The sequence below is a fragment of the Stegodyphus dumicola genome, chromosome 10 (assembly GCF_044657685.1).
Source record: "Stegodyphus dumicola isolate Sdum_Otavi_A_Nest chromosome 10, ASM4465768v1".
In the NCBI taxonomy this organism is placed as follows: Eukaryota; Metazoa; Arthropoda; class Arachnida; order Araneae; family Eresidae; genus Stegodyphus; species Stegodyphus dumicola.
This window is the reverse complement of record NC_140777.1, coordinates 117939779-117959954: the sequence shown is the minus strand read 5'-3', so window position 1 is coordinate 117959954 and position 20176 is coordinate 117939779. Positions and strand designations below refer to the sequence as shown.

The window sequence follows — 20176 nt, the reverse complement described above, 5'->3', positions numbered from 1 at the left end:
ATCCTGTAGTGCAGTTTTACCACCAATCCTTTGATAAAAGCAGTTACTGTTCGCTGGAATTTTACGTTAACATTATTAGTTAATTTAATTATAGCGAAGCGAGCGAAAATTATCTGCCTAGGAAGGGTTGTATTTGAAGACGTTCTAAACGTTTGATTTAGTTTTATAGACCGGAGAATTAGCTTTCCTAATTTTCACAAAATTGACTTCTTTAAATGTTAAAATGCCAAAACCTGAATCTTCGCGTCATTTAAAACATTTTTGTAATTGGACGTGTATGTCTACGATCAACATTGCTAAACTAAAGGCTGGTTAAGTTTGTTTGTGAACATGGATGTATATTCGAATCAAATTCATTTTTCTCGCGGCATTATCAACGGTTTTACTATTGGTATAAATTATATGTATATATTTTTTTACTTTTGTTTTAGGTTGTGCTGAGCGTTGCCCTATTGGCCTACATTCTGAAAAGAGCAAGACAGGAACTTAGCAAATCAGTGAAGGGAGATCTGGAGGAAATTATCATCGGTGGCAAAAAGCCAACTAACCAGATGGGATCCGACTTTAATTTCAACTATATCTCCCAAAAGTTGCCTTATTCCTGCTCCGGAAACAAATCTGCTCGCCTTTGCCTTCTGCACAGGATCTGATTTCACTGCAGCTATCCTTTTACATATGCAATTCTTACAAATGCTGTTCCATACGGGATGCGAATTGGAAATCTCACAAATTCAGTGTGCCTGAAATTTTAATGTTACTTAACGTATTTTCCCTGTCGACCGTGAACGTTGGCTAACATCGAATCTTGAAAGCTGACGGAGGTATCGCCAAATTTTGTTTAGAACGCTGTCAGTAAATTTCCCGTGATAAATGTTTCAGATCTATTACTGTTTTATTGGCCATATTCAGCTAACCATGTCGTGTCCATTAATGCACATTTAATTTGACGATAGGATTCCATAACTTTGAAAATAATTTCCTGCTTCTAGCTTTGTAAAAGAAAGGTCTCAAACTTTAAATTTTTTAAATGGTAGAAAAGGTACAGCAGTAATAAATTATTCATAAATTTGTTCGAAAAAACGAGAAGTGGCTTATCGAGAATCGGTTGAATTTACGTCAGACGTAAGCGCAGATGTTATGAGTATATTGTTTCGAAACACTCATTCATAAATGGCGCGAAACTGTACTGCTTGGCAACGGTTTCACGATCGATGGGATAGTACGTTAACCCTTTTTTATTAGTACGTAAATGCGAATAAATTTAATTTGAAAGTGAGCTGAATTGAATATAGTACGTGAAGTAAAATTTAAAAAAAGAAAAGAAAAGAAACTTCTGTTGGTCTGTTCTTTAAAATAGTGTACTCAAATTTTATTTAAAAAATTAAACTCAGTGCTTCTTCTTGGTAAGTCCGTATACATGTAATTTTGTATATTTGTCCCTTTTGATTTTCTCTCATTTTATGAAGATCAGGAAAGAAGTCATCAGCGCAGTCATTATTATGAAACATAAAAAATTTACTGTGCAAAGATTATTTATTATACCAAAGAGGAAAGTGAATGCTACGCAGTAAATGATTTATTTATTGTTTTTTCAGGCACTGTTTTTTCTTTTAATTTTATAGTAACCGTATAGTTTTATTAATTGGTATGAAAAATCAATTATTTAGATCTTTCTTTTCTGTTCTTTTGTTATGCCTAATAAAAAAAAATTAGAATCGCTAAATGAAATTCACTCGTGTATTCAAACACTTATTTCTATTTTGTAAGGTAGGTAAAGTATATAATAAATGAAAATTCGTAATTAGTAATACTCTTCCTTCCGAAATTGTCATCTGTGAAATATGTTGAGAATTTAGTAGTTTTCTCGTTATAAGAACATACCTTGTGTAAAAACAAATTAGTAATGAAAGGTATTCACCTGCAGATTTGTATTCTTAATTGTCATGAAATTTTACCTAATTCTCATTTCATCCAAATTTAACGTTATTTTTTTAAATTACTATGTAGTTTATTGAACAAAGCACCTCATTGTTTAATTTAAGTTTCTCTATTGCCGTCTAATTGACAATTTCTCTTTTCGAAATATTTATGAAAATCTAAGATTTAAGTTTTTAAAGAATTCTTGTTAGCTTATTAAAGAATTGCCTTCAGGTTCGTTTTTCTTAAATTTAAATATTGATAAGTCAGAGTTTTTCTTTTTCTTTCCCTTCCTCCTCCCTTTCTTTTAATGTTTATTGTTTAGTTTCACTGCGGGTGATTCTGAGAAATGTTTTAGTAGAGGATAATTGCTTCTTCTGATAGATTTCTATAGGAGTGTACTGAAATGTGTAGCATTTTCAGTTCGAATGCTTTTAAAATGTTATATCAATTTGATAATCGAAGATTTAAATAACGGGAAAAAAAAAATATTTCACAGATAAAATTCTTCCATTGATAAAACTCGTTTGAACCGGATGGTTCTAGTTGGCATTACTATCAACAATTTTAGAAGTATGTATCGCTTGGCTGGAATTAGTGAGATCGTAGTATACCCATTTATGATTTTCGTAAGTGCCTTAGATCTTGGAATTCAATTAAATTTGTAAATTTGTTAATTGAACTGTTGAGACTTTTTAATAATTTCTAAACGGACTTTCACATTTTAACTGCATTTTAAAACTCAATATACTAGATAAAGATATTTTCTACTTTTTATGTTTCATAATAAAATTCTCATTTTCCTTAATTTTTTTATTTGAACTTAGGAAACAAATATGTATTTTAAAATTCTAGTTTGTTCAAAAATATGTGAAAAATGAATATTTCATTTGTTAATTTGGAGTGCATGTTTAAAATGTTTTATGATTATTTTAAATAATAATACTCACTGTAAAATTTCATTTGATCGAAAAAAAGAAGTTAATTTGCAAAATGAACTTTCGGGAAAACCCTAAATTACAGCAATTACTAGTTAAAAACTGAAATTGTATTTTGTAGTGAAAAAAAAAAAAAAAATAACTCATATTTTTTTTTTATTATCAATTGGGATGCTTCATCATAATTTTAATATATTACTCAAAGCTGCACATTAAAAACATTTTTTCAAATTTGCTGCACCAAAATTGGTATTTGAGGGATTTGCGTGAAAGAACTTGAGATCATGATTAGCTGCATTATATGAGCATGTATCAAAACTTTTGCACCTACTAATTTGTTGTTGTAAATAAGAATTATTAATGTAGTATTTCTATATGTATGTAAAAATGTTAATTCGTGTGTTTAGAAGTTAATATTTTCCTTCTTTCTGAAAATAGTAAATGCCTTATTATGACTATGCAATCATCAAACATTCCAATATGTAACTATGCATAAACTGCTCGATTTTGTTCTTCTTCTTCAAAGAAATATTTTGTATATAGATATATAAATGTTTAGATTTATGAAAAGGCAGATTATTTTATATTTGAATTTTTATTTAAGTATTTTTATGATCAAAGTGTTTAATTTTACAGACTTACGTTATTAAAATTATTTCATTATCTCTGTTTTAACTATTTATGCCTGAATTGACGATTTATTCTAAAAAATGTCAAGTTATTTGCTTTCAGGAGTTTTTCAATATGTTACGATAGCCTTCTTGTGTAACCAAGCAAAAATTTTATTACTTAAAACATGATATACAAATTAAGTTAGTCAGCTTCGAATGGATAATTTATTTCAGATTGTGAAAAATTAAACATTGTTGATAATGTATCAAAAGCAACTTTAGGGTTGTGGGAATCAATTAGATAAGAAATGTTTTTACAAACACAAATAGATAGAAAATCTTAAATTTTCTAGAGTAATACTAACATTAATTATTATTATTTATATAGGGGTAACTCAGTTATGTACATAAAAATTAGCTTTGAACATCAGTTTCCATAGCTATGAAACATTGTTAAATATCAGATATCTTTAAAATATAATATTTACCTAATTTTAAATTTCCTTGCACACTGGGTAATTGTTCTTGATCGAAAATGTTAATATTTTTTCTCGATGTTTACACTTCCAAAGAACTTTTTTTGCTGGGGTATTTCGAATTTAAAATTATAAAATTTTACTGCGTAAAGTTGTTTAATGTGAATGCGTATAGAATTTTCTTTTATTTTCAGAGATCTAAGATTAATTCTTGAATCAGTTTTCGTTAAAATCAATAGATAGTTGACTTTCTGGAGCAGCTTTGTTTCATATAACTTTTGTTTAATTGTCAAAAGAATTCATTTCCATCTATATCTTTGTTATTCAAAGCGATGACAATCGGTAACTATAGAAACCCTGAAAGAAAAAACTGTGTGACAAAGCGTTAAGATTTTCCTTTAACGAGTTTTGGTTTCTTGCCTCCGTTACTTTTCTTCTTCTTCTTTTTTTTTTTTTTTTTTTTTTTTTTTTTTTTTTTTTTTTTTAATTAAATTGCTTTAAAATTATAGAATTATTTGTGTGTGATACCTTTGTTAAGTTGTGAAATTTAACCTCTGCTATTTGATAATTCTGATGCGAATTTCTAAATATAAATTTTGTGATACTGAAAAAATTTTGTTTTAAAATTTTCCTTAAAAAAATGTCATTTTCTTCTGGGCTAAGCATCCATTTTAGCTTTTATATTTTAGGATAAAAGATTTTAAAAAAGTAAAGTAATTTTATACTTAAAATTCCTGAATGGTGGAAGAAAAAATATTTTATCCCCGATTTTCTAAGGAATCGAGCCAAAATACTGATGTCATTGTTAACGATGGAAATAATGTAACCATAAATAATAACTAAAGTAGGCAACTGTTGCCTTAAAGCTCACTCATCTTATAAGATCTTAAAATTAACATCAAAACAGTTCGCAGAATTCAAATCATAAAATTAAATCATAATAATAAAGCTTATAATATCTTATTGACACTATTATTGGAATCTTAAAAATTAACGGTTTTATATGTATAAAAGTAACATCTTACCTGCTTTTCCAACTAAAAGTTTTAAAATTTAGCATTCCATTTAAAATTGCTTTACAAACCGTTCCCGGTCTCACCTTCGAAACAAAAAATAATTAATTAATTAATCCCAATGTATTCAAACACTGAATTAGTATTTTTCTGTGTTAATAATTCGTATAAACTATGTGAATAAACATGCCAGACGAGAAAAAATATTAACCAAAAGTTTTGAAACTTTTTTACAACTTCAAACAGTAACAGTTATTATAAGTGAAGGTACAAACAAAGAGCAAATCCGGATGTTTTCATCAATTTGCATCCTAAATATAAATAATATAGCGAATATAAAAATTGTATTGCAACACTTAATACTCCATAGACGTAAACATTGATCAGCTGAGTGATTATTTTTTTATATCTATATAACGCCTAGTATATTTTTTTTTTTTTTTTTCTTTTCCGATTTTCTGATGTAAGATAATCAGAGAAATGCTATAATGTGTACCTTTTTAAGCTCTAAAAATAAATAAATAAGAGTATTCGATGTCTAAAATACTTGTAGTTTTCGTTAAAATTCTAAGTTGCTTTTAGTCATTTGGATGATTGGCTTTATGAGATTTGGGGGGGGGGGAATTCACGGATCTGGTAACACTTTTTCACTATTATCAAATCTCTTGAAAAGACAAAATGGCTTTATAAGTAGTATAACTAATCATTTTTTACTTTACATTAAATTCTAACTAATTTGTTTGGAATACCACTAATTATACTATTTTTCAGAATTTCATAATGTATTTAAAATATTTGAATTAATAAACTATTTATTTTTGTGAAATTGTAATGTTATTATTCAGATACTGGATTTATAAATTGCTGAAGGAATTTTCATTAACAACATTAAAAATTTCGTTTCGTATGTGTTTATACGAATGAATATAGATAAAAATAATCTCTCTTCAGAATGAATTTTATATTAGATAAAATTGTTGAATAATTTCTCAAGCAGAAAACTTTTTATCATCTAACATTCCAAATTTCGTGAAGCATTAATAGACTCTTTACATGTTCAATGAAGTCTTGCAGATAAGGACTCTGATTTTTCAAGTGTGTCTGTATCAAGAATTTTTTTCCTCATGTTATTTTTAGTTTTCTACTTGAACTCTCATCTGGTATATTATAAGTAGTTACGTTTACTTTTTGTATTATTATATTTGAAGAATTCTTCTTTGTTCCTTACTCATTATGTAATTTCTGCTTTCTATGTACGAGTAATTTTTAACATCTGGTCATTCAGATTTGAGCACCAAATATGTAGCTAAGTTCTAAACGTTCTTTAATATGTAAAAAGTTTTTTCCCCCCTTCTCTTTCTTCATTTAGGCGCTGCTCGAAAATGCTTCATGGAAAAAAAAAAAAAAAAAAAAAAAAAAAACCTTTTTTCCCCCTTATTATTATTTTAAGGTTAAGTTTTTATTTTTCCCCCCTTATTATCATTTTAAGGTTAAGTTTTTATCATATGTCTTCGAAAAAGATGTAAGAGCTAAAGCATATTTGACACTGAAATTAATTACAAGATACGGTATTGATTCCATCACTATTTCAAAAACGTTTCTAGAAAAAGGTTTTCTTAAAGCTTTAAAAATTCCTAATATTGTTGAAAGCTGGCAGTAATGCTATTTTTGTTGTTACTCTGCGTAAATTTTAAAAAGAAATTGCATGAATTTATTATGTTTTAATATATATATAATAAAACATTTGTAATATTTTTCATTAATCTGAAATATGAGTAGTGTTAAAAAAATGTTAATGTATTATTGTTAATAGTTAACACTAGTATTCTAATACAGTACCTTTTTAAATTCGTGCATTATGAATCCAGTTTTTGTATTTAAATATAATTAGATTTACTAAACATATTTTCTTATGTGTAATTTTGTAAAAGAATTTCACTTAATTTAAAATGTGTGAAATATGTAATAGAAAAATACTTATTCAGCGATTTATATTATCATTTGCTAGTAATATTTTTAGACCTGTAGGAGAAACGTGCTTCACACGGCTCTTAAAAAGTTCAAAAATTATTTTGCATTGTCAAAATATCGAATATTTTCTTATCTTTATTTTTTAACTGAAAATTAGAAGTTCGTGTTTCCTAATCTTATTATTATGAATGCATTTGCTAAGCATAAATAAAACTTATGCTTATAAACATATTAGTAAAAAATAAGTATCCATGCAGAGACATACATAAAGAGTTCATTTATATAAGCTTCTTCACTTTTTATGCTTCATTAGATTCATTTTAATAATTCAACAGTTATAAAAATAGAAAGTTTGTTGGTAATCGTTAATCTTTGATAGATGTTTTTATGTATGTATATTTGTAAATGATTTGCTAACAGTTATGTTTCGTGTTAATGGTACCTACGTATTAACCCTACGACCGTGAAAGTTGGGTGCCATGTAACCATGAATACTGGCGGAGATCCCGCCTATGTTGTGCCACTCGTTTCTGGGAAATTCTGTAGGAACTAATACCTCTTTATTTAATAAACAATATTGTTAGTCTAGGAGAAGAACAGTACCCGCCACAGTGTCTGGTGGGTGGCGGTCGCTAATCAACAGGGCAAGTATATTTCAAATAGGAGCGAACAAGGGTTGCTTTATTGTGCGACTGTTGGCTGAGGGAAAAAGGGCTATCATTCGTCTTCAAAACACCCCTACGGAAAATGGGTCAAGGCTCGTTTCTACGGCAACAGGCAGTTGGAGACTAACTGGCGAGAGCTTATCTTATGATAGACAGACTGTATTCGATCCACTTTGTTTTTGCGATTTGCAAAAATGCTTTGGTCGATTTCTGCTAGCCCTCCGATCTGTTTAGAAAGCTCTGAATACAGATTTCGAGCAGATAATTATGCCATTGTAATACCTTTTTTTCGGCCACGTTTAATTGATCATACCGTGTCCATTAATGCTACACTTAGTTTTGTGGTAGAATGCCATAACAAATATAAAATATTCTGTATTCTATTCTGTAGAAGGCAGGACCCAAATTTTATTTTATTTTATTTTATTTATTTATTTTCCCCACAATGCAAGAAAATAACAGTTAACTTATATCGTTGTTTATAAAAATAAAAGGTGGCTTATTGGAAATCAATCGGGGTTACATCAAACAAATGCGGAGATGTTATGAATGTGTTGTGACGTCACGCTCATCCATAATTGGTTCTAAATCGTGCTGCTTTCCAACAGTCTCACGGTCAACCGGGTAATAGGTAAGTGCTATATTAATTTTCTTTTGATTGAATTTTTAGAACTGTTGGATACCTTTTTTTTTTTTGGAGGGGCGGTAAGTTTCTGCCAAAACGGTACCCCCAAAAAAAGGAATTACAGTTTTTATCAAATAAGTTAGATAAGGCGCTACGTTCGAAATGACCGTGCTTGAAATGACATTATGGAAAATTGTGCTGGAAGCGACCGTGGTACATTTTACCTCGAACAAAGCGATTCTGTAATCCAGTTCTAATAGTTATTACCAGCGCGTTCCAACAAAGGAATATCCTTTTTTTCATCACGGTTGATCAATACTTTGGCATTTTTAAAATTTTATTTATAATTTGTTTATTTATTTTATTATTTTTGGTTTCAGTTACTATTTAACTGAAATTTTTTAATATTCGAATTCAATGAAAGAATCCCGTATTTTAAAACAGTGTATTTTGATACTGAATTTTATTAACATTTACATGAGATATTTTGTTTCTCAGAATAAATAATCTTAGTGTTCGATTCAAATGTGAATGGCAATCGTTATTGTCCGAACAGTGCCATTAATGGGAAGGAAAGATCTTGGAATTCATATTAAATAGTGTAACAAAACAAAATTGAATCTATGAATTAATCAAATGCTTTAAAGAAGAAACAAAACGCATAATTCAAAAACTTTATTTAAAAGAATTTGGAGAATTAAGTCTCAAGAGAAAATTATGTGTACAAGTTTCTGAGAATGTATGCAGCATCGTCGTGGAATTTAAAAATTCTGAAGTCCTTAAAAAATAACCTCAGTGCATTAAATTTTAGTTAAAAAGTAACACGTCGAATATTGATTATCGGAGGAATTAAAGCAACAAAATTCAGCGCAACATTCATAAGTGATTCATTCATAATTTTATTAATATTACACTGATCCATGTTGTTTTAACTCTTTCAATACTCAGTGCATTAGTTAGGCTATATATCAAAGCAAGACTAAAGCTAAATGGACTGACCAAGAATTAAAAATTTAGGCATAGTAAATAAATCTGTCTGTGATATTTACATACGTATACAATTAATAATTCTTAGATTTGTATTTTGATTTTGTAAAACTGTGAAATAAATGTCTGTACATATTGCCTTTGACATTAGAGTTTTTTACAAAACAGCTGTGTAATGTACACGGGTCACGAATGTAATTCATTCCTGAAGGCCGTTTGTCATCTGAAGCATTTGGTAACGAAAGAATTTTTCCCATAAGAATTAATGTAAGATAAATTAATTTCTCTCCTGTGGTTCATAGAGGATTGCTTATTTAAAATTTATCACAGTATTTTGTAAACAATATCGTAACATAAAAACAATGGAAATTATTAAATCTGAAGAGAGGGGGAAAAAAAGGTAAATTATTTGTTTATATGAAACGTCTCCTTACATGTAACTGTCTTTCTTGACCATCTTCTTTTTTCTTTGTCACTTAGCATTAACCGACTCTATCTGAGACTCACCTTACCTTCGTCTTACTCAAAATTTGCCCACCGTGATTTGGTATCGTCTACATTTTAAAATGTTTCTAAAGTGAGACATAATATTTTCATTGATACCTCTAGAGCTATACCTTGTTGCTTTAGCATTGCATGAAACTTTTCACCTTGCCCCATTTTGCAGAAATTTCACGGACTTCAAAACTAGGTTTTTTTTTTCTTTCTTCCTCTTCCTCTAAAAACACTTCCTGCACATTCGCCTTTCATTGTTGTTTCTAGGGGTCGCAGTTCTTTCTCGTTGAGCTGATTTTTATGGTCCAGTAATAACTCTTCCATACCTTCTTCATAGTTTACTTTCAAGCCCATTGTTCAAGATACAATATCATAAAAAACCAAAAACAACAACAAAAACAAGTCTTCACGATCAAACTCCTAACACAATCTGGTCATATTTTCCAGCTAGAAAAATTGATGATCCTGAGGCCGTCTACTAGCGTGGGTGACATGGGTAGCCCTGTCGGCAAATGCTTAAGTTTCGCAAATTTAGCTAGCGAAGTTCAATAGTACGCAAGGTTTGCGCAAGGCTGGTGCAATCTCAACGGCTTCTTCATCCTGTAATACTGCAGTTTAATTCTGTGGCTCTACTGCATAAGCAGTACTTCCCAGAGCAACTACATAGTTCCTTACGGAGCCTAGAAATGAATGGTACACTGCGCAAGAAAAAGGGGGGGAAGTTCAATATTTTCTGTTTAACTGGGCGGATTGACGAAATTCAAATTGCTTTTTTCATGTCTCGAAAGCGCGACTTAGGATATGTATTAGATTTATATATAGCATTGTTCTAATGTAGGTATTTTAACACAAAATGGAACTTTTTTTGAAATGACATGCCAATTTTTTACCAGTGTACATAAAACGTGTCTTTCGTAGGAGGTCTTGAATGTTGAAAAGAAAAGAAGAGGCTTCTTCCTCCTGTAGCAGCTGGAGCCGTTATGCATCTCGTGCGATCTATAGCACTAGGAGAAAATTCAGGTAATTGGTTGTGAAGTTGAGTGTTCCCAAAAGTGAGAGTACTGTCAACTTCCAGATTGCTGTGTCCAATCCAGACAACACTCGAGATAGGAAAATATAGAGTATTTAAGAATTTACGTCATGACGCGTAACACGTAGTTTAGCTATGTGTATATGAGGAGAGAAACCGCATGTCATATGACAACTCCTTCTTGCCGTAAATAATGTGCAGTGTACGACGAATGAAGAAAATCATCATCTAAATTTTCATAATTTAGAAGTGCAACAAAGTTTGTAGTACTGTTGGCTGCTGCCTTGTTGTAGAATTCCACATTAAGTTTATTTAGGGATTTCTTTATTGGGTCAATTTTCAAATCATGGTGCAAAATTTTATTTCATATGAAGTAGGGCCGCCAGTAATAATCCGCAACAATTTGTTTTGCAGGACTCGCAATTTCTTGAGTTAATTTTCTTTCGCAATTTCCCTGATCGGTAACGCATAAGAAAAGATCGAGCGCATGACAACCTTTTTAAGGACGTGACTTACGGACAAGATTGAGTCCTGAGTCTAAATTCTGCCGCTAAGAGCAAATTTAGGATAAATTCCAAAAATTTTGCCGCCTTGCACGGCCGTCCCGATTGCACCTGTTGTAGCACAGGCCCTGACAGCATATTAATATTTATAACCATAAATACCAATATGATTAGAACTGTTTAGAAGGCAAGCGTATTGAAATCATACTTAATGTGAGAAAGCTGTTTAATATTTAGTATAAAATTAAACGTTAAGAAGCAGTAGCGATTGATAAAGATATAACTAAATCTAAAAATACGAATCGCTTCGGATATTATTTTCCTAAGGTCACTTCAAACACTGTCGCTGCATTTGAGCAATGTAAAATATTTGTAATTGCAGTTGTGAAGGAAACAAATATTTCAATAAAAAAATAAATTGATTAATTGCATTTTAAAATTTAAGATAGTATTTTAAGTTCTTATATTGATTTAAACTTTTACCTTTATTTATGTGTACTTTTATACATTTTGGGTTCTGTCTGAGATTGAATTTCTGTTTTATAAAAGTAAACGGAAGCTATTGTATTAAATTTCAGCATTGTATCTTATTAAGAGATTCTTTGCGTATGCAGATATCGCTTTATAGACGACATTTCAATTATATATTTGTTGCAAATAACGGTGTTTCAGAAATCTAAAGATTTTAGTCATTTGAAGTCCAAGTTTACATTATTTCCATTTCCATTAAAAACGAACAGGAATAATGCAATTTAAAATCTATAAATGAAGGTAATTAATTTACGCTTTGCTGTAAATCCTATTCGAAGGTTTGAGGATTGCAGATTTGATTAACATTTATGCGTACTTCTCAAAAAATAAAGATGCTCATTTACGAATTTTTTGCACTAAGAATAATCGCCTCGTTTGGGAATACATTTATATGTGAACAAAATTTTTTCATTTATGAAAATGAATAAGAAAAGCACTACAATCCGTGAATAAGCACTACAATCTGTGATGAAGATAATTTGTCAGGTTGTTGTAAGAAAAAAAGAAGAGCATAATTATTTACATACAAGCATGTGTATTTTTATTTATGCTTCGAAGAAAAATTTAATAAATAAGAGAAAGATTATATAATCTTTCTCTTATTTATTAGATTTTTATTATTTATTCTCAAGTTTTGTCCCACTTGGTGAATTTTCTCTGTAAACTTAGAAAGTTTTCTTGATTTATTTATTTTCAATTTAACTTCAAGTAAGTTATTTAATGATTAATTAGACATGTTAGAATTATCATAAAGAAACGTCAGTCTACCAATTTAATATTTCTTTTGAATTCTAAAGTGTAACCAACAAAAGTGTATTAACTTTTAGATTACTACACTTTAGATTTTAGAGAAGAAACAAATGTAAATTTGATTTTTTTCAACTTATATTATTATTACTGTTTGTGAATGTTTTGATCAATATATAATGAGCGAATTTTAAATTTATTAAAATTTTTTATTAAAAAAATTTGGCCTGTCGACTGTTTCAAGATGTGCCTTCCGCCCGCATGCGATTTGAGTTTGAGACCACTAATTTGTAGTAGTGACTAAAATAATGAAAACGTTTTTTAATTTTTATTTAAAAAAATTGAAGCTTAACAATAAATGTGCATAATCTTTCGACACTTATATCATAACTAATATCTTTGTGTCTATGAAATTCTTTTAACGTCCCCCCCCCCTCAAAAAAAAAGTTACTTTTAAGATATGACGAGTTCTTTCTTCAAGTAAACCACCTATTGTCAAAGTACAGCTAGGAAATCTTTCCCGGAAGCAAGGCGTTGAAACTGAAGCTGAAAGAAAATGGACTGAGCGCTTTCTTTCGATTCGTGCTTAGGTCCTCCCATCATTTACCCCCCGCCCCTTCCCAAAAGGTAGTCCTGATTCATCCTGCGAAACTGAAGCGGTTACGAGGTTAAGGTTAAGTAGAGGGCAAAAGAGCCATTCTCTACTGGTAGGAAATGTTACTACCTATTTATAGATGAAAACAGAAACAAAACAAGAGCGCTATGTCCCCTAATGCCAGTCTGTTACTCAAACCACTTATCAAAAAAGAATCTCTCTCGAAATTTGTTTAGTGTTAATTAATGGGGAAGAATTTGTTATTTCAATAAAAACTTAACCGAATAAAGCATTTCTTTTATTTATGTGTACTGCATTTTTAGCTATTGCACTGAAAGAATTATTTTAACTTTCTCACTGTTATGATCTATTTAATGCATTTAACATTCAATTTTTACAAATTTGTGTAACTGAAGAAGAAGAATAAAAACAGTTAGAAATAAACTGAATTAAATCTGTTTTTATAGCTGAAAAGCAAAATATAACAAACTGATTTCTTTTTCATGAATACTAAAATAAGATTCATGTAAAATTGGTTTTCAAATTTAATTTAGAATTCTTTTTAAAATTTTAAGAATGCAAATTGCAGGAAATTGTGATATTTGAGATGTGAAGATTTTAAAAGTTGTTTTACTACTGATATCTTTGCTTGCACAGTGTATATATTTTTTCGTATAAATATTTGGAAGTTTGTAGATTTATTCGTTTGTTAACTGAATTTTGTAAATGAGATTATACGATTTAATGTAATTTATTATTGGATTAGTTCCTAATGTATATTTATGATAAATATTTGTCAAAAGTGTGTAGTACGTGAAAAGGATTTTCCGTATTTTATCTGGAACTTTTCGCTTGTTCTCTTTATCTGTTGTACTGTTGTAGCCTCAGACATATTCTGATGTTTGAAGATTTATGTTTAGAATTGTTAACTCAACATGGCACAAAAATTTACAAATAAAATATTTACTTTTTTCCTATATTTTTGTTTTGTATTTCTTATTTCCTTTTAAAAAAAAAAAAACTTTATTCATGAAGCTAGTTCAGTTTATTTACTCTGATCGTCATTCATTTAAGCTCTGAAACATGCGGCTTTAAGTCATTTTACATTACTAAAAATGCTGATATTTGAGCCATTTAAAGTTCCATTCACGTATTACTACGCTTTTAAAAATATTTAAATTTTAAAATTTAATTCTATATGATGCAAATTCAATTCATACACAAATTAGGTGTCTACATACAGTATTTCCCTCTCTTTTTCTTTAATAAATATATTAAAGCCCCAGGGGCACCTCACATGAATAAGTCTTGACCGGAGTTCCTAAGAAAAACGCTTGGAGAAACTGAGGAGAAGGCGGACGAAAAGAGACCCAGATTTCGAAAATTGGAACACATCAGCAGTAGAAAATGAAGTTTGTTTGGAGCTAAACGGATCTCAATTAAAATAACACGTTGAAAAACGATTATTGGAGATGTTAAGCCAACAAGAATCAGCTTAATATTCATAAATTTGCAGCAATAATGCGAAAGGTTTAAATACAGAACCTTCTTCAGCTACAGAAGGCCAAAATCCGAAGAAGAGGGTTCTATATTTAAATCTTCGACAAGTAGTTCTGCAAATTATTGTACTTTTTTAACATTTCCAATAATATCAGCAGTAGATAAGGTTACAATGAGCTAGACTAAGAAACAGAAGTATCGTGAAATCACACCTTTGGAAAGTTTCGCAAGTGTGAGAAGACCTGCCACGTCCGGGTAGCTTAACGATGAATCTGCACCAAATTCGTTTCATATAATAAGTACAAAGGGAAATAAAATGGATGAAATTCTAATACATAAATACAAAAACACTAAATAAAAATAAAAATAATCAAGAGAATATGATTTACTAATAAACTAGCTCTCAACTATAAAAATTATGTAGAACAGAGGGAAGGGAAAATTTTCATAACGTAGCGCTATAAGCGCAGAGGAAAAGAGGCAATGAAATACGGTGTATCTAGCATTTTTCAAACATATTGTTATGATCTACGGGTTCCGGCAGACCTATTTACAACTATGCCACATGACAAAAAAAAAAAAAAATATCGATAATTTATTGTTGACCGCAAAACAAACAGCTGCAAATAGCTTAAGGAGACCACAAATATTGAACAGATTCTCGTAAACACATGAGAAATATCTCAGGTTACCGATATCGCTAGCAGAGTAAACGCTAAATTCACAATTCATTAAGCTAACTCATAGAACTGGACCAAGTTTCTGAAGTAACTGACTTATTAGTTTTCGAAGCCGTATTTGTATGGAATTACTCAGCCTTCTGCAAACTTCGAGAAAAATCTTTCTTAAAAACTTCATCAAAATGCGTTTTCGCAATGTTGCCAAGTTGGTGAGAAATATAAAATATTGCCCATCACTCGAGTTTCTCCTTACATTTCAGCTTCTGGGTGAACTATTCAGGATCTAAAATTTACATAAAAAATAAATGCTGATGATCGTCTCCAAATTCAATTACGCAAAAATACGTTCCAATATTATTACACAAAATGCAGCAAATAAATAGATAAAAACGCTACATAACATGATAACACTATTTAAAAATAAAAAATTCAACCAAATGGATTTAAAATATTTACGGAAATTTACAACAGGAGCATTTGTTTACATTTAAACCCTATATATCTTAGTTGCTAACGTAGAATTATTTCTGATATGTCAAACATAATTAATCAAAAAATAACTTCGAAATTGTTAAAGTATATTTGAGTTTCAATGATTTTCAAAACGAATATTTCCTAAAATAAATAATGTGCGGTGTATTCATTTGATCTTAATGAAAGGTACTCACAAAGGCACCGGATTTAGCATAGCCAATTAACGGCTTTATTCCTAGAAAATGGAAAATAGTTTTACCTGCTTACAGCTGATAAATAATAATAAACAATAATTAAATGTTCCAATTTAACCGTTTGGTAGGTAGGTTACTGAAGACGGGGACGCCTGGTGTCTAACAGAGGTAAAAAGGCATATGTCACACGCCCTCTTCTACCTAGAGCAACAGCTCCCACGAGGCTGCTCCGTGAGTTTATTGAGGCTGTCAAAAGAAAGTATATGGTCTTACAAGGGCATTAGTAGGATGGTATTACAGATAAGAAATCTGGGGTGTTACAGATGGTAAGTAGTTAAAAATACAAAAAGACATACACATAAACAAATAGTACACAAAGTGCATAAACACACAACACATAAAACAGGTACATACACTTAGTTACATTAAACACAAAAAGACGTACATACGTATTAATACGCATGAATACAGATGGGAATGCACAGGTCCATAAAGGCGCGAATGGCACATGAGAATATAGCGTAAATGATATGACTGCATGTTTAGAAATGGAAGTATAAGTATAATGTATAAAGGACATGTGGTCATGTGATGGCCTGTTAATTTCTCAATTGGAGCACAAGAAGTTACGTGAAGGCTGGAGCACGAAGTTAGTATTGGCCAGTTCTGCAGTATATAAACACGGGTACACCTTAAATGATGAGTTCGTGAATACTCGTGTGTGCAGGTGAGTGCAGTTAGTTTGCGTATTCAGTTGGTGTTGAGGTACATTGATTTCGGTAACTTTTCTAAGGCACTTATTATTGTGGCATTAGTCACTAAAGTAGCACATAGGGAAAGTACTGTTTACGATATCATTGATAACGGTTACAGTAATTACTGTGGCACTTACTTAGAGACACTCAGATCATTCACTGGCTAGGCACTGCACTAGATCATACTTATTCAGATACAACTGCAGAGATGACATATATCTTGGAGGGTGTAATGCTCAGTTGTAAAGCACTGATTGCTATGTACAGATGTAAGGCGTTGATTATTGTAGCGTCAGCCACTAAAATAACACTTATTAAAAACATTGATTAAAAATAGCACGAGGATGCTGTAGCACTAATTACTGAGGCACTGCACCGTGAGGCACACAAACGTTCACTAACGCTGCACTAGAAGATGCTTGTCCACATGCTGTTGTAGGGATTATACGCATATCATTAAGAAGACATTACACATTTCACTGAGGAGATGTAATGTACTTGCGAATTATTAATATTGTACACTTAAAATTAGTGGGAATGGGAGCTTAAACTCACAAAGTTGTTATGCGCAGATATTGTAATATCCATTGGACTAGTGGTAGAGCTTATCGTCAGTGAACCAGAGCTTGGAGGCCGAAGTCTGCTTGCCTGCGTCATTTTAGCACGGTTGGCAGAAGATTTGTACCCAATGCTGCGACGGTATTAATGATGCTGGAGATTGAATTAACCGTTCCTTTATGCGTTATAAGGAACCGGTGATATGCGTCTCTGGTTATTTGCAGGTACCGGGAGATGGTGTGTAGCCGTCAAAAGACATTTAAAGGGTCGGTCGGTCCTTGACTGACTGACTCTTCGCCGTCGAGGGAAGAGTTGGTTGAAGGTTCGTCTTCCTTTCTGGCATTCTGTAAACTCTCTTTGCCATTGTTTCATCCCTTGATCTCGTACGAGGCTCTTTAGTTAAGAGGAGGGTGCAGGTACGGTGATGGGTTGGGCTATCGGGTTGGAAATTGCATTTTTGACCAACATGTTTGGAGCATCGTCGCCCTCATTATTCGCATGGGCTTTAACCCAGACCAGGTTGAAATGGTATTGAGGGTCTTGCATAAGGAGATGTTGGAGATTGAGTATGAGCGCTGAGACATGCTAGTGGTTCTCAGGTATAAGCAAAGTTGACAGGCTATCAGTACAGATGGTTGCTCACGGGATGTGGTTATCTATGAGCTATTGTACTGCAGTCGTAATTTCCAGCACTTTTACCTGGAAGATGCTATTGTGAGTGTCAAGCAGTCGAATTCAATTTTGCCATTCTCATAGTGCACAAATGCGCTGCCTACACCATTATCCTGCTTTGAACTGTCTTTGTAGATTTGTGTCCCGGTCCGTGTTATGTGCGTTGGGGTGTGAGTCTTTTGCTTGTCAATTGTGATGCGGACTCCACTTCCTCTGAGAGCTGGATGGGTATGAAAAGAAGTGAAGGAACGTTCCAACTGGACTGGATAGTAGTTGGCGTTTGCGAAAGTTGCAATCAGTTTAGTGAAAGTTGCCTCCATCTCTGTTTTTATATGGAGTAGTAATGTGCCAGCTAGAACTGTCGCTGCGCTAGTCGCGGTTGAGGGGAGGCTTTGCTTAATCGCAGGCGTTGTAGCGTTGTAGTTGCTTGAACTTGCGAGCTTCCATAGGCTGCGCCCAAATCACAACAGCGTATAAAGCTATTTTTTTCTGCAAATGGGGGTTCTGGTCCCAGTTGCAACCTTGAAATTGTGTTGCTATGCAGGCGATAATTGACGTTTTGTTTCTGATTTCCATCATATGGGTAATCCAGGTGAGACCTTGGTCCCATATTGCCTCTAGATATTTGAGATTCCGCACCATTTTGATGTTTCTGCCTAGGAGTTTGATGCCTGGACGACGCGTTGAATTGGTACCTCGTCTGGGAATTATAATTGCTGACGATTTTTCTCTGGAGATCGTGAACTTTAGTTAGCTGCATGCGGTGACAAATAAGGTGCAGGCCTCTGTGCTGTTGAGTTCCACTTATTCCCTGGTGCGTCTTCTTACGAGCAGAGCTACGTCGTCTGAATAAGAGTGATATTTGTATGCGGTGGCCAGTTGTTTTCAAGGACTGAATTGAAGGTGAGGTTCCAGAGTATCGGTTCCGCACAGGACCCCTGCGGACAGCCTCTTTCTTGTACCTTGGTTGCCGTTCCGTCGTTATTTACAATCTGGAGATGGCGGTCTAGGAGGTAGCTATTGAAGATATTGAATAAGTTCGAAGGGTAATGTGCTCCTCTGAGGGCCTGCTTTATTGCAGTCCACCAAAAGATGTCGAACGTACTCTTTAATTCTATAGAAATGAAGGTCGTGCATGTTGCTGTTTTTATTGCGTCGTATTAATCGTTTGGTAAACAATAATAAATGTTTCGATTTAACTGTTTGAGTGCAGTGAAGCGCTGTCGCACTTCTCTTGTGTTATCCCAAAAATGCGTAAGCGCAATCGCGCCTTTTTTGTGTTATGCCAAAAATGAGCAGAAGCACTATCGTGCTGCTGTTTGTTACTATAATTTTCGCATTAACGCAGATCAGTTGCATTCATATTAATTGCGGCTGTTATTAATATCATCACTTTTGGTTTTTAATAAGGATTAATCTCTTAGGCATGAGGCGCTACTGTATTGGCTCACGCTAATGGGTCACCGTGTGAATTGAATGATCGTTTTCCTATGTTGTATTTCACACTTTTTTTTTACAACGTGTTGTAACACTGTAAAGAGTATCTGGACAGAATATCCAGTTTTTGTTTTTGATGCGCCAGTGTCGGGTATGAATTGTTGCTTTTCATACATTGTACTGCTGTATTGTTTATACACATAATTCGCATTGAACTCTGCCGTACAAAGAAACAACCTCGCGCAAAATTCAGCCGTACCCTAAGAGGTTACACAAAACGTTTTCGTTAGAAGATCTGTCTGAGTGGACCTTGCGACAGTAGGAGGTATGCAGTAAAAAAAATGATAATGGAATGAAACTCTCCAAGTTAATATGCGCTATATGTGACATAGGAGTTCATGGAATTTGTGCCGTGAAATACTCTTGTAATAAGCGAGAATAAAAAATATTTTTGTTGGTTAAAATTACTTTTTATATAATAATTAGAGTTAATTATAACCGTTTCTACTATTTTCCAGAAAAAAAAAAGATAACTACGCATTTTATTCCGCACTTTTAGCATACATACAACAAGAAAATTTTTCAGCACTCAAACAGTTCAAATTAAAAAATAATGCTGACACGACCTACTCTCCACTATTGCACTCTTTTGATGAAATTCGTAATCACATTTTCACATATCTGCCTATAAAGAGTGGCTAATGGCCCACTGAATTTCTTTTTTTCTTGAGTTCTTTCGTTGTTAGTCTTTCTAGAATTCTAAGTTTGTTTGTTTTTTTTTTTTTTTTTTTGCGACTTGCAA

At 32.1% G+C, this 20176-nt stretch overlaps 1 protein-coding gene across 1 annotated transcript in view; it reads left to right on the top strand.

Moving 5' to 3' along the window:
- The window catches only part of LOC118179443 (transmembrane protein 64), a 55157-nt gene extending 41076 nt beyond the window's left edge, over positions 1 to 14081 (top strand). The window contains exon 3 of the mRNA XM_035348618.2: positions 432 to 14081. Within this exon, the coding sequence (XP_035204509.1) occupies positions 432 to 650 (219 nt within the window). The 3' untranslated portion in view covers positions 651 to 14081. The remainder of the gene's footprint in view (positions 1 to 431) is intronic.
- The last annotated feature ends 6095 nt before the right edge of the window (positions 14082 to 20176 follow it).